The sequence below is a fragment of the Carex rostrata genome, chromosome 29 (assembly GCF_964058835.1).
Source record: "Carex rostrata chromosome 29, lpCarRost1.2, whole genome shotgun sequence".
Classification (NCBI taxonomy): domain Eukaryota; kingdom Viridiplantae; phylum Streptophyta; class Magnoliopsida; order Poales; family Cyperaceae; genus Carex; species Carex rostrata.
The window spans coordinates 4,123,362-4,139,532 of NC_135946.1; the positions used below are offsets into that span (position 1 = coordinate 4,123,362).

General features: G+C 35.7%; 1 protein-coding gene across 1 annotated transcript; it reads left to right on the plus strand.

Annotated features, from left to right (window-relative positions):
• Positions 1-1,601: 1,601 nt before the first annotated feature.
• On the plus strand, positions 1,602-7,016 carry LOC144546050 (wall-associated receptor kinase 2-like). Its single transcript, XM_078294596.1, has 3 exons — positions 1,602-2,625; positions 2,806-2,961; positions 5,694-7,016. Exons 1-3 carry the CDS (start codon positions 1,611-1,613, stop codon positions 6,869-6,871), a joined length of 2,349 nt encoding a protein of 782 aa, XP_078150722.1. The 5' UTR covers positions 1,602-1,610; the 3' UTR covers positions 6,872-7,016.
• Positions 7,017-16,171: the final 9,155 nt, after the last annotated feature.

The window sequence follows — 16,171 nt, forward strand, 5'->3', positions numbered from 1 at the left end:
GGTGGAGTAGGCTCGACCAAACCAATTTTTTTGTGTTTGCTTTCTCTTGGACACTTTGTGCACCCAATCTATATTACAGTAATATCTTTCCTCTATTATTGGTGTTTTTAGTGGTATGCAATGTTGCATTTGTTTCTAATTTCTCAGTTATCTTTGGTATATGGTATATTGGGCTTATTGTGCGTTTCTTATAGTTGGTACTGGGTGTACCAGTATTCTGCATTCTTAGATATAACCTCTAACAGTACGGTTCCATCTATATTTCAAAAGAAGAAAAATATGTTTTTTTTTTCCGTAGAACTAAATTTGAATTTTATAGATTCAACTGCAGACTAGACGAGTCTTTCAACCTTTGTGACAACCAGATTCTCTGCCAAGGGTTAATACCACGTGGTGTGCATTTTGGTCTGTGATGACAATATGAGATTCTTAGCTCAAAATCTGATGCTGAGATTGTTCCTTGGAATATTATTCTAAAGAAAAGTCATGTGGCCTTTAGGCGATAGTTAAGTATCATTTTTCCTTTCCAAAAAGTGGTTATACGCGCAGATTTGATTTTTTTAGCCAAAGTTATGACTGTTTAAAATTTTTTCAAAAGCTGAACTTGAAAAATTCATAACTAATTGTAGAAAAATCGAAATAATTTGAAATTTGTATCAATTATGTATATTTTTTAATAAAATAAATTATTTAGAATCAATGTCAAGTCCTTAATTAGTGTTATCTTTAAACCTGTGATATCTAACTGACAAATCAAATCAAAGTTATAAAAAGTTACAACATCACTCATAAATATATCAAATTTCTTATTTTTTGGTATACACCATAAACAAAAAAACTAAAATTATTTAAATGAAAATATTATATCTCTCTAGAAAAAAAAAATAGAGGACTACCCAGCTCAGGTAGAATAGTGGACCGCCTGTGCCCCGGGCGGTTGGGGCAGTTTTGAAAAAAAAACTGATGTTGGGGACAGATCTATCAAAATCTTTTTTTTAGGGTTGTAATAAAAATGGCTGGTTAAAAACTTGATGTAGCAATTTTTGGTTTCTAGCCACTGTGATATTTCTGAATTACGTACTTACAAATAGAGAATTGTTTTAATTGTTTAAATTTATACATATTCAATTGTAAATATTAATTATATTGAACTAAATTTATTTTAAGAATGTTTCTTACTGTCATTGTTGCCCATCTGACTTTTGGTTAATGATGAAGACAACGAAGAAAAAATCTCAGATGCATGTGGATGTTTGAATGAAAGTAAATTATTGATAATTGATGATTTTTCTTTCGATTTTGAATTTGAAAAATCTTTGTAAGATATTTTCTTCTTTCATTTTGAATTCGAAAAGGAATTTTAACAACCCTATTGTCTAGAATATAAGAACTTTCAAAGGCTCCACAGTTCTACTCAATACGTGTGTGACTGAAACAAAATAGTCATAAATGTGTGGCTGATTGATTTGCGATTATTACTACAAGTAAACATTGACTCTTTCCAAATAGTGATGTATATGAATGTATGGTTTGCTGGTTGCCAAATCCTGATATTTATAAAGTGCCTCGAACTGCAGTAACAGTGCATATATTTTATTTGTAGATTATTTATGAATATGATGAAGGAAACAAAAAGAAACTCATTGCAAGTAGTACCAACCTTATACAGTACTGTGGTGACACTGATACTAATCCAACTTCTCCTCCACATCAAAAGCACTGAATCTGCAAGCATCATTGCTCTGCCTGGTTGCCAGGATAGCTGCGGTGGAATTTCCATCCCTTATCCTTTCGGCATTGGCCTAAATTGTTCCCTGAATCTTGCATTCAATGTCACTTGCCACACAACTTACAAGAAAGGTACACCTACACCTTACCTTGTCAGACCAGAAATTAGCAATAACGGTACACCTACACCTTACCCTGTTTTTTTTCCCATTCTGAATATAAGCCTGTCCTTGGGCCAGGCACGTGTAGGCAGTCTTGTAGCGTCCCGGTGCTATAACACGACGACAAAGAAAGATTATTACAATACTGTGGGATTGGACTTTGGTGTGTCACTCTGGCTGAACACGGAGAAGAACAAATTTACAGTCATTGGATGTAATACACTTGCTTATCTTGGCCTTGACTTGAGTAGTAATTCCTTAGTAGGGTGCCTTTCTTCGTGTGATAGCCTAGAAATCCTGAAAAAGTATGGATCCTGCTCTGGAATTGGTTGTTGCCAGACAGCAATCCCCAAAGAAACATCCGACATTGGGGTCTGGTTTGATGACAGGACCAACAACTCAGAGGTGCATAACTTTAGTCGTTGCAGCTATGCTACGGTTGTCGAGGAGGCTGCATTCAGATTCCAAACCACTTACGTCACCAATGACGAGCTGAGTGCTCTTGCGCTCACCAAAACTGCCGGTGTTGGTCAACTGCCTCTGTTTTTGTCTAGAAAACTGCCGGTGCTAGTCAACTGGGCCATAGAAGGCACAACATGCGAGATCGCACAAACTAACAAATCCTCCTATGCATGCAGAAGCGATCATAGTATTTGCTTGAAAAATGATCATGGTTATCTCTGCAACTGCTCCGATGGTTATGAAGGCAATCCTTACCTTGATGGAGGCTGCCAAGGTCTTCTCTCTCTCACTCTCTCCTGCTCTTGCTCTCTTTTATTTGTATTTATTTTTCTTTTGATCTCTTGCTCTCTCACTCTCTCCTGCCCATCATATTAACAAAACAGAGAGTATTCATAAATATGGTACAGTATTAGGTAGGCATATCTGATAATATGGCATATACTAATTCTTGCAGACACCAACGAATGTGTCAACCAAAATGCATGCTCCAAGCCAGGAAAGTGTCACAATTATGAAGGAGGATATCGCTGCTCTTGTCCTTTCGGTTGGCGTAGTATTCATAACAATCCTGGTCCGGGAGAATGTGATCTCAACGTGGCACTAGTTACAGGTTTGTTATTACCTTCTCAAAATACATAACTTGTAACTTCCATGAATTTTTGAATGTTGTTACAAGTATAGAAATAGAGAGAAGACTTTTCAAGATAAATACAAAATACAACTACTCCCTCAAACTAAATATCGTCTACTTAGCTCAACGCCACAAAAATTTAATGCAAATGGGACAATTTGCTCACCCAAATCCGATTAACCCCTACCTCAATTGTTTTGTTGAATGCAAATGGGACAATTTGCTAAGAATCGACGGACTCAAACAGGTAGATTTATTTTTTTCATTCCCCAGCGAGCCCCCACAGTTCCAAATATTATCGACAATAAATGTTAGAAGTTCCAGAAATCAATGGTTGATACCACAAATTGCTGTTATAAATACTACATCTTCTCACCCACAACCTGTCGGATCTGGTCAAATTATGGCATGTTAACTCGATCCATAATGTACATCCATTTAATTTTAAGCATTTTTTTACTGGAGTACTGTCAATAAAATACTTATACCCATTTATCATATATATTTATCGTATTCAATAAAACGGGTATGGATAAGGGTACAAATAAGAAAAACTTTATATCCTTATAGGGACAAACCTACAAATAAGGACTCATGCCAAGCCTTGAAACCTTACATGTAACTTATCAACATTTTTTTGACAATAAAAGTCCGTAGGCACTTTAAAATTTATTTCTCAAGCCGTTAAATCTCTGCCTACAACTCTTTTTAGTATCAAGCCTTTAAACATTACATGTAACTTATCAATTACTTTTTATAGTACAAGCCCATAGGCACTTTAAATTTGGTTTCTCGAACCTTTAAACCTTTCTCTACTACCATTTAAAGTATGCATGTCAAACATTTAAACCTTACATGTAAGTCTATTACTTATCAATTTTGTTTACAATAAAAATTTTGTAGGCGCTTTAAATTTTGTTTGTCAAGTTTTTAAATATCTATCTACAACTCTTTAAAGTACTTGTGTCAAGCCTTTAAACCTTGCTTGTAACTTATCAAAGTGCAGTATTTATACATAGCATAATGAGCCTTTAAACCTATGTGTGCAAGCCTTTAAACCTAGCATATCAAGTTTTTGTGCATAATATATCTCCAGAAAAAAAAAATAGCGACACCAATATAACTCCAAAGTATAAGATGTTCATAATTTTAGATTAGTAAAATTTGTCACAGGTTGTCGGGATAATGGATGCTAATGATCGGAAGAAAAAAATGGAGTCGTTGAAAGCTTGAGGGACAAAACATTTTCTCAATTATGTAATTCGGGCTATTATAACTAGATTGATTATACAACTTGATTGATAACTACCGCTCTCTATTCCTTCAATGGAATGGGCTTTTTAGCCTTTTTTTTTAAAAAAAAAAAAAACTACCCTAGGTGTTACATATGTGAGCTGTTAGAATTATTGTTACATAATGTTGTAATTTTCAATGATAATTGCGAAAATTTACTTGCCAAACTTAAACTTCTATTATTACAAAAAGATCTAATTAACAACAATATTAATTTTGATATTATTATGTAATAATAACGAGTATATTGTTATGAGCGAGTTAATTTATAGCACCGTCGATGTAAAAATACTATACACTACTAGAATCTATTTTATATTTTATTAAGGTGGATATGATAACTTAACAGTGTGGGTGTTCAGGGTAATAATTATCTTCGGCTGCCTTCTGTAGGCTCCATGCAGTAGTTATGTTAAATTTCATATTTTCGTTGATTTCGTACTTCCGTTAATTCTTTAATGTTATATCGGACAAATTTTGTTGATTTCATATTTTCGCTGATTTCATATTTTGTTGATTTTAATTTTCAAAACAAAATTATATCTCAAACGTGAGGAAAATTTGTCAACATCCTAAAATATAACTTTTTATTTACAAAATTATATCACAAGCATGCAAAATTATACCGCATATCAACAAAAAAATATTTGAAGTAAAGTCTAGTGATTCTCCATCGTGTTAATAAAACATTTGATCAAGTCCCTGCCGAGGAAAAAACCAGCAGTCATTAAACTTCCACTATTTAATATTATAATTAACATCGGCCAGGTAGGTGAAACTTTAACTTCTTTCGATTGACAGTCGACATTTTCTACTTAAATATATTGAATAAATGCAACACAATTGACCTTTACAACAATGAAGGAGAGAGAGAAACCAGTCAACCACGATGTGATATTCCACTCCATAATTCGTTTTAAATTAAAAATCTGAGAGACCTAATAATGTACCTTAGAAACTTGTAAGAAAATGACAACAGTACCAGAGATCATACCAACAACTTTTTGTTAAAAAATAGAAACAATGCAATATTTGAATCTAAACCACATAGTACTAAGTGTTACTCAATTGTTCTCTCAAAAAATGATTGACTAGCAAGTACATCAAGGTGGTTTGATGTTGGATCTGTGCGCATCTGCACATGCTCCTGCAACCCACGGCCAAGGAAAAATTCAAAAAAGATAAAAAGAGCGAGGGAGAGGGAGATTAATCAAGGTCTAGGAGCATATCCAAATGTTTAAAAACAGAAAATCCATAACATGTCCCCTTTAATTGAAAGCTAAAAGATAAAACATATATACCACTAGGTATGACATTGACCAGAAATGAAGTTATATACATATACAAGTATTAACTAGGAGCAATAATTATAAATATTCCTACAGAAGATTAAAGCAAGTTTGCACTAAATAATGTAGGAACTGCTGCCGGTATTGCTGCTTTAATATTTCTTGGGGTTGCCATATATGTGCTCCGGGAGAGAAGAAACCTTTCAAAAGTAAAAGAGAAATACTTTCAACAACATGGAGGATGGATTCTGTTGGAGAAGATTAAATTAAACCAAGGGTTTGGTTTTACTATCTTCAAGAAGCAACAGGTAGAACAAGCAACAAACAATTTTGCCAGTGCAAATATACTTGGCTATGGAGGCCATGGCACTGTCTACAAAGGAACTCTAAGATATCAAATAGTTGCCATTAAAAAGTGTAAGATAGTCGATGAGAGCAAGAAGAAAGAATTCGGTAAAGAGATGCTAATTCTCTCTCAAATTAACCACAAGAACATTGTTAAAATCCTAGGCTGTTGTCTAGAGGTCGAGGTTCCTATGCTAGTATACGAGTTTATCCCAAATGGTACCCTGTTTGACTATATACATGGTAAAAAGCCAGGATCACACATTTCTCTCCCAACCCGTCTACAGATTGCACATGAATCAGCAGAAGCACTTGTCTACTTGCACACTTCAGCATCTCCTCCAATTTTCCATGGAGATGTGAAGTCCGCAAATATTCTCTTGGACCAAAATTACATGGCAAAGGTGTCAGATTTTGGAGCCTCAATACTTGTTCCGACAGATGAAGCACAATGTGTCACTCTTGTGCAAGGAACATTTGGGTACCTTGATCCAGAATACGTGCAATCTTGCAAACTGACAGACAAGAGTGATGTGTACAGCTTCGGTGTAGTTCTTCTGGAGCTTCTAACCAGCAAGCCCGTAGTTGATTTTGATGCACCAGAAGATGAGATGAGTCTTTCGTCTCACTTCCTCTCTGCTATGGAAGAGAACAAAATACAAGAGCTTCTCGATGATGAAATTAAACATGAAGATGATATGGAATTAATCAAGGCAGTTGCTGAGCTAGCTAAGCAATGTCTAAGTATGAAGGGGGGACAGCGACCTACGATGAAAGAAGTAGCCGAAGAACTTCTTCGAATAGGAAAGCTTAAGCAGCATCCTTGGAGACAAGATTACAATCCCGAAGAAACGGAGACTCTGCTCAGTGAACAATCCCAACATGAAATCGAGATTGAGGATACAAGCAATTATTTCATTATAGATAAGGAAGCGGAGGAGAGCATTTCCATTGGTCGTTAATTACTATTTATTTTTTCAAGTGTTGTCCTCACAATGACGCATACATATCTCTTGTCCTACTTATGTTGGTTATATATTTTATTTCCTCAATAAATTTGTCATTACTATCACCTTTCTATTTATGTAGTCATCTTGATTTCCTGTATAGTAGTATTTTGTTTCAAAACACTTTCCCTTGGTATTCTTCTTTGTCGTAATTTATAATTTTCATCTTGCTTCAGTTTGTACAATTTGGTTAGATTCCTTCTAATGTATAATCGTAATTGGTTCCAAGATATGTTATTGTAAATAAAATAAATTAAAATGTAGACTATTTTTTATGCTAATATGATATTGTGATGTAATTAATGTGCTTGCTTGTGACCTCTTCACAGAATTATCCTTGAACAAGAGAATATCAAATTTCAAGCTCTTGGCGTGGACTAGTAGTTTTATTTTTTTGGGTGAATTATTGAAAGGGAACGAGACAAGGGAGTGGAAGGGTTTGCTTTCTTGGAGCAGAAATGGCAATATCACAAATTATACTGTACCTTTATCAGCTGGTAATTACCACCATATGTTTGTGTGCTCAACAAACCACCAAAGTCCATTATGTGTTATGGTCATTAAATGGAAATGAGACGTGTTCTATTGGTTTTCCATAAACCTCTAAGTCAATCTATGTCATTGACTGCCAACTAAATTCAAGGTGAGATTTCATGTGTGCCCCTTAAAAAAATCGAAATTACATATTCCCCCTTCTAGAATTCATAATATTATATTTACCGCTTTAAATTCTAAAAACTCACAAATTTATCCAATTTATTGTCTTTTTATTAAAACTTAATTTAAATTTGAAGTTCACATTTTACTCCTTCAATTGGTTAGTTTTCAAGGACAAATGGTTCATTTCTCTAATTGTGACATATACACAGTGACATTTATGCATACGCTTGTGTGCAGTGTGCACAGCATATTTTTGTTGGTTGTATATTTTATTTTGGCAATAATTTCTAAGTACTATAGATATTATTATGTTGTTCAAAATGTTTTCTCTTGGTATTCATCTTATGTTCTGTTAATTTATGATTTTCTTCTTGGTTCAGTTTTTATTGTTCCGTCTGCTTCCTTCTACGTGTATAATCAAAGTTGCATTCCAATATATATTGTCGCAAATAAAATTTAACCTAATATAGATTAATTCTAAGTTGTTTTTTATTATGATCCGTAGAATTAACTTGCTAGCTAGTGACCCTTGCACAGAATTATCCTTGAGCAAGAGTTTATTAGATTTCAAGCTTTTGGCGTGGACTAGTAACTAGTGTTATTTTTTTAAGTGAATTATTGAAAGGGGTGGAAACAGAGTAGAAGGGTTTGCTTTCTTGGACCAGAAATGGCAACACCATAAATCGTATTGTATCTTGTCAGAACTGACAGCCTTTATCAGATAGTAATTACCACCATATATTGTGTGCTCAACAAACAATCAAATCGAAAACCAATCTATGTCATTTACTGTAAATGAGACGTGTTATCTTTTGGTTTTCCATAAACCTCAAAGCCAATCTATGTCATTTACTGTCAAATAAAATTCAAAGGATACAATATAGAGAAGAAAAAAAATGAGGGTCAACTAGAAACTTGGACAAATAAAAATCTATATATAACAATCTGACAAATTAAAATCTATATATCAAAACAAGCAGGGGCCACCTCTGCATTCAACTTCTTGAATGCTATATGGACAATGTCATGTAGATGGTGACATAGAGAGAGAGGGAGAGTGTCAAGTTTGGATGAAGAATGAAAAAAGAAAGCAGTATGATGGTTGACTTGACATTTCCTTACGGAAGCAACATTTTTTTTTTTTCTAATTTCAAACCCATAGACAGTATGAGGAGCAACTGTATCGTACCAAGCTCACATGGTACTACACTAGTGGCTTTTTTTTTTTCTTTTTTTTTTTGTTTGTTTGTGCAGTATGGGCATAATTTAAAGAAGACCTTAGTCGGTAATAAACATTAATTACATATATGGATGTTGAAAATAAAGAAGAAATATAGAAGATTGTTCTCAGACACTCATCATTGATCAAGAGGTCAAGAATAAACAAAATAAAAAATAGATTTTTATGGTAATAAAATAAGCGATAAAAGATTGTACTGCATTGCCATAAATAATAAAATTGTACAAAACGAATAAACAAAAGATTGTATAAAAGATTGTACTGAAATTGTAATAAAATTGTATAAAAGATTGTACTGCATTGCCATTGAAAAGAATAAACAAAATAAAAGATTTTTACGGGGGGTTAGGCAAGGGGATCCATTATCCCCTTTCTTATATATTCTAGCTGCAGATTCATTGAGTAGAATATTCTCTAAGGGTAGGCTTGCTAATGTTATCCGAGGTTTAGGTCCTCAATGTATAGACAATAGGGCCCTTACTAACTGCCATTATGCCGATGACACGATTCTTTTCTTGGCAACTCAAGAAGACAATGTGGAAGCTGCATGGTGGGCTATGTTAGCCTTTGAATCCATTTCTGGAATAAAAGTTAATTATGACAAAACGGAGATGTTTCCTTTACATATAGATACTACATCAAATCTTAATCAATTGTTTAGATGCTCCTGGGGTGCATTCCCAATGAAGTACTTAGGGCTTCCATTACATTACAAAAAACTACAGATTTCTGATTGGTCCTTCCTAATAGATAAAGTAGAAAGTAGATTACAACTGTGGAAAAGTTCTATGTTGTCAATAGGAGGTAGACTTACATTGTTGAATTCAATCATTTCTGCTATTCCACTATATGCTCTTTCGGTTTACAAAGTTTCTATTACTGTTATTAAGTTGATAGATAAAATTAGGAGAAGATTTATGTGGCAAGGTAATTCCAAGAGAAAAAAATACATCCTTTTAGATTGGTATACCTCTCGGTTAGCTAAACACTTTGGAGGGTTAGGAATTTTAGATCTTAGACAAATGAATATTTCACTCTTACTTAAGTGGTGGTGGAAACTTAAGAATAATGACTATGTTGGCCTTTGGAAAACCCTTCTCATACACAAATATATCCGAAACCGCACAGTTTATCTTTCTCCTTTCTGGTCTTCTCTAAATAAAATTAGTCATATTGGCGAAATGAGCTCTTCGTATACCCCTGGCTTACAAACTCAACTTAAGTTTTGGTTAGATCAGTGGTACCAAAATTGCTCCCTCTCAATCAAATATTATTCTTTATTTTCTAAATGTATTAATAAAACAGTTCTGTTAGCCGGTGTCATACACACTCAAGGGCAGATTTTGAAATTTAGAACCGAATTGATAGGTGTAGATTATAGGGAATGGTTAGAATTGCTTGCCATTGTTAGTGATACTTCTTTCACTTTGCCCTACGACAAGATAGACTGGAGATGGGACAATTCAGGGAAGTTCTCAACTCACTCAATTTATACTATTCTAAACTTTGGAGGGTATCAACCAACTAATGCTATGGTCTGGTGGCAATTACCAATACCCCCTAAAATAAGGATCTTCGTGTGGTTAGTTTCCCACAATTTAATTTTGACCAAAGATAACCTTACTAAAAAAGGTTGGACAGGTAACACTCAGTGCCATATATGTGGTCAGCTTGAAACAGTAGATCATTTATTCTTACAATGTGATTTAGCTCAACAGGTTTGGTTTTGGTTAGGAAAAAGTCAAGAGGTAATGCACCTCTGGCACAACTGGGATAGTTTGATCCAGTTTGCTTACTCCCTTACTCTTGTGAATCGAATAGGTTTTCTAATTGTTTTAAGTGCTGTTACATGGTCTCTTTGGAAAAATAGAAATGAAATGTGTTTTAATAATACTCCAGCTAAAACAGCTAGAACAATGATTTTGCTGATAAAATCTTTATGCTTGTATTGGATAGGTATGCTGAAGAAGAAGACCAAAGAATCGGTTGAAGAGTGGCTCCCCATCGTTGAGGATGTCATTCCAATTAGTCAGTTCATGCCTCTCTCCATGGTAGTGCTCCAACCTCCTGCTGAGGGCTCCGAGGCCACTTGATGGCAGATGAAGACAGATTCACCATTTTGCTCTACTTATCTAGTTTACCTTAGCCCCCTTATGAGTGGCTTAGTTTTAGCTAATCTGAAATATTTTTGGACTTTAGATCTAGTTTTATTATGGTTGTTGTATGAACTATTTGCTGTTTTTGTGACTTGATATTTTCTACTCTCAGTTGAGGTGTTCCCTGTTTGGAGGGCACACTAAAACTAATTTTGTAATTATCCAATTTCAGTAATATGAAATGGGCTTCTGTCTTTTTTAAAAAAAAATAAAAAATAAAAAATAAAATTGTACAAACGGTAACTTAGAGAAGCTTTTAGAAATAGATGTAAGAACTTGTATAAACATAACTTCATGTTCAATAAATATTATCTCCTCATAATTCATAAAATCAACATGGTATCGGAGCAATTCTGATAAACTGATAACAATACCCAATTACCAGATAAAACTCCAAGCTTTCGATATTTACCTCTAATATTTACCAGTAAAACTGATAAAGCTTCCAGCTTTCAATTCCCATCAACTAACCTGGTAATCATAGATTTCAACAAAAAAAAAATCTACCGTATCAGAAAACTATCTGATCAGCCAACAACATAAAACCATAAACCAGCAAAATATTGGTATTTATTAAATACCAGCATACCACGCACAGAAAATCTCAGTTCCACAAAATTTCAAGCAAATCAAGGTGAAACAAAACGCAAAAGTAAATTCATATACAACTGAAAACAACCAAGTAATCATGAAACAAACCTCAAATCCGATCGAGGAGCAAATGTAGAAACCATCACGAGCAACCGATCACGCAAACTTATTAAACCACCGAAACTGTTGAATGTAATCCAAATCATGAGCCAGGTCAGCAAGGCGCCTAGGTGCTGCAGTTTTTCCAGAAGTTACGGTTTTAGGTATAGGTCTATTTTTAGTTAAGAACTAGGTGTAAACTGTGCTCTGTATTTTAGGCATGTGCAGGGATAGTTATAGCTGTCATGTAATGGGTAGGTTATAGCTGTCATGGGCTAAATATGGCAGCTTTGGTTAGTGGGTGCTAAATTAGGATTATGTTCTGTGTTAAATACTATGTATCTTGTATCAGTTATTGAAGAAGTTGAGTTAGAAAAATCTAGATTCTGTATTTTCTGTTTTTCTATTTTCCGAAACTTCCAACAATTTTTGGTATCAGAGCCTAAGGTCAGAGATCAGGGCAGATCCGACCATGGCAGAGAACATGAGCGTTTTGAATCCATCGATTCCGCTGTTCAAGGGAGACAACTACGAGTTCTGGAGCATCAAGATACGAACTTTGCTCAAGTCGCAGGGTCTATGGGAATTGGTGGAGACGGGAGCACCTACCGCAGATCCCACACCAGCAGAAACAGCAAAGCGAGATGCGAAGGCGTTGTTCTTCATTCAACAAGCCGTTGTTGACACAGTGTTCATAAAAATCGCAGCAGCGGCATCGGCAAAGGAGGCCTGGACAACCCTGAAAACTGCATTCCAGGGAAGTTCGAAAGTCTGCGAGATAAAACTACAAGGCTTGAGAAGAGAGTTTGAGACGCTGAACATGAATCAAGGCGAATCTGTTCAAGCATTTCTCACAAGAGTCACATCCACCGTCAACCAAATCAAGAGTTGTGGCGAAGATCTTGCTGAAAAGATCGTGGTTATGAAGGTGCTCCGCAGCCTTACCTCAAAATTCGACCATGTCGTGGCAGCAATCGAAGAGTCCAAGGACCTGTCCACATACTCTTTCGACGAGTTGATGGGTTCGCTGCAAGTCCATGAAGTACGACTTCTCAGATCTGAAGAGAAGGACGATTCTAAGGCTTTCCTCACCAGAGGCAACTCACGTAGAGGAAGAGGTCGCAGCAGTAGAGGTTGTGGAAGAGGCACGAGCAGTGGAGACAACCGTCAACATCAACAAACAACAAAGAAGGATATCGAGTGCTACTATTGCCACAAGTTTGGTCATGTCAAGGCAGATTGCTACAAGAAGAAGAGGGAAGACGGACAAGGTAAGCAAGGCGTTGAATGCCACTATTGTCACAGAATCGGCCATGTGCAGGCTGATTGCTACAAGAAGAAGCAAAGAGAAGGGAGTCAAGCAAATTATACAGAAGAGGAGGATGCTCAACCAACTCTCTTCATGGCCAGCAGCGCGATTGACGAAATTGAGGCAAGCAGCATCTGGTTTCTCGATAGCGGATGTTCAAATCACATGTCCGGATTCAAGCAGTTGTTTGAAGATTTGGATGAAACATACAAGTTGAAGGTTAAACTTGGCGATGACAAGCATATTCAGGTAGAAGGCAAGGGCACAATTGCAGTGCACACCAAAGAAAACGGTATGAAATTATTGCATAATGTGTATTACATCCCGGACTTGACTCAAAATCTGCTAAGTGTTGGGCAGTTGATGGATTGTGGTTATTCAATTGTGTTTGAAGGAAAAACTTGTGTAATAAAATCCAAAAACCAGGTATTGGTAGAAGTGAACATGGAAACCAATAAATTGTTTCCCTTGGAGGTTTCAAATGTAAAGGAAAAAGCAATGGTTGCAAAAGATTTGAACCAATCTGAGTTATGGCATCTTAGATATGGTCATTTGAATATCAATGGTCTGAAATTGTTGAACCAAAAACAAATGGTTTATGGCCTACCCGAAATGAACCAAATAGGTGTTTGTGAAGGGTGTATATTCGGTAAACAAGCCAAGTTTCCATTCCCAAAAGGCCAAGCCAAGAGAGCAACTCAAGTGCTTGAGTTGGTTCATGCGGATTTGTGTGGTCCAATGCAAACCGAATCTCTTGGAGGCAGCAAATATTTTCTGCTTTTCACAGATGATTATAGTAGGATGAGTTGGGTGTATTTCCTACAAAGCAAAGGAGAGGCATTCAGAAGTTTCAAGGTGTTTAAAGCTTTTGTAGAGAAGCAATCTGAAAAGAAGTTGAAGGCATTAAGAACAGACCGAGGTGGTGAGTTCCTCTCAAAAGAATTCATTAATTTCTGTGAAAATGAAGGGATACACCGTGAGCTAACCACACCCTATACACCTGAGCAAAATGGGGTTGCTGAGAGAAAGAATAGAACTGTGGTAGAATTAGCAAGAAGCATGTTGAAAGCAAAAGGATTACCAAACAAATTCTGGGCTGAGGCAGTTGCAACTGCGGTGTATGTGCTGAATATTTCACCAACAAAAGCCGTGATGAATAAAACTCCATTTGAGGCATGGTTTGAGAGGAAACCAGGGGTAAGTCATCTAAGAGTATTTGGATGTATAGCCTATGCATTTGTCAATCCACAAAAGAGAACCAAACTTGATGAAAAATCTGAAAAATGTATTTTCATCGGGTATTGTACACAGTCAAAGGGATATCGGCTGTATAGTCCAGAAAGTGGTAAAGTCATGGTGAGCAGAAATGTAATGTTTGAAGAAAATTCAAATTGGAAATGGAATGAAGAAAAGCAAGGAGTGGACATTGTTGAATTTGCAGATTTAGATGATGTGGAAGATGAAATACTTCAACAGCCAAGCAACTCAATCAGTTCAGATCAGAACAGCAGCAGTTCTGATGCTGATTTATCTCCAGACAGTCCTGATAGAAGCCGAAACCCTGACCCAAATACACCAACAATAAGAGTGTACAGTAGGCATCACATTGTTCCAGAAACACCTGTAAGAAAGATGAAATCTGTGCAGGAATTGTACGAAACAACACAAGCATTATTTGTTGTAGACGCAGCAACCAATGAAGAAGCAGCAGAAAATGAAGAATGGCATCAAGCAAAGAGAGAAGAATTGATCGCAGCAAAAACAGTGAAGCTCAAGAGGAAAAATTCTGAAGAGCAGAACGCATGCATATTTACCAAGGCATTATCACTAGGCAAGTCTGAACAAAAGGAAATCGAATTGGAGTATGTTAATACAAATATCATGACCAAGGCTCTTGCAAGAGAGAAGTTTATTTGGTGTCGAAGAATGATGGACGTAGATGACTTTGGATTAAGGGGGAGTGTTGAATGTAATCCAAATCATGAGCCAGGTCAGCAAGGCGCCTAGGTGCTGCAGTTTTTCCAGAAGTTACGGTTTTAGGTATAGGTCTATTTTTAGTTAAGAACTAGGTGTAAACTGTGCTCTGTATTTTAGGCATGTGCAGGGATAGTTATAGCTGTCATGTAATGGGTAGGTTATAGCTGTCATGGGCTAAATATGGCAGCTTTGGTTAGTGGGTGCTAAATTAGGATTATGTTCTGTGTTAAATACTATGTATCTTGTATCAGTTATTGAAGAAGTTGAGTTAGAAAAATCTAGATTCTGTATTTTCTGTTTTTCTATTTTCCGAAACTTCCAACAGAAACTCTAGCTTTCTCAATCACCGAAATCCTCCCATGGAGTGTACAAATTACAAAAAGGAGGGACACACCCGAGATAGGTGTTGTATTTTGTACCCTCATCTCGGCCAAAGGGGTGGAAAGTGGCGGAGAAAGGAGGGAAGAAAGCAAATGATTGTACCAAAGAAGAAAACCAAGAGGGTGGTTTGAGTACCAATCAGGGAGGAGGAAAAAAAATAACAGATAAAGAAAAATAAGGGGAAGGATTGGCTGTGAGTTCCTCTCCATTCAAGAGTAGACTAGAGAGGTCCAGTGAGGGTGCAAGCGGGTCAAGCGGGTCAGCTGGAGATCTAATGCAACAATTTCTCCTACAACTCACTGTGATGCTTGCTAATCAAAATCAAAGGCCTTTCTCATGTGGTATATATCTCACTCTCAAAATTCTAATTTATTTGATCAAATAATTATAGATAGCGGTGCTACCAATCACATGTTTGAAAATAAAAAATTTCTTGTCAATTTAAGGTTGACTGAAAATACTCAATATTTGACAGTAGCAAATAGTATGAAGGAAAAAATAAATTTGTAGGTTAATTTGATATTTGCAACAAAAAAATTAATAATGTATTATATTTAAAAACTTTTCCTATAAATTTACTATCAATAAGGCAATTAACACAAGACTTTAATTTTAACACAATTGTTTTCTTAAAAAAATGTTATATTTCAAGAACAGAAAACCAAAAAGAAGATTTTTGAAGGATTCCTTGAAAATGGGCATTATTTATTAATCAAAAATCATTTTTTTGTGCTATTACAAAATCTATAAATTATGACATTTGGCACAGGATACTTAGGCATCCCTCCAACAAAATTTTAAATAGTGTATTAATTTTCCAAAATGTAATTTGATAGGGTGGA

Bases quoted from the DNA above. Each gene is read 5' to 3' on its own strand.
- LOC144546050 (XM_078294596.1), top strand. From the start codon at position 1,611: ATGAATATGATGAAGGAAACAAAAAGAAACTCATTGCAAGTAGTACCA. The intron at 2,626-2,805 runs GTCTTCTCTCTC...TAATTCTTGCAG, and splicing joins CCTTGATGGAGGCTGCCAAG to ACACCAACGAATGTGTCAAC. The intron at 2,962-5,693 runs GTTTGTTATTAC...TAAATAATGTAG, and splicing joins CAACGTGGCACTAGTTACAG to GAACTGCTGCCGGTATTGCT.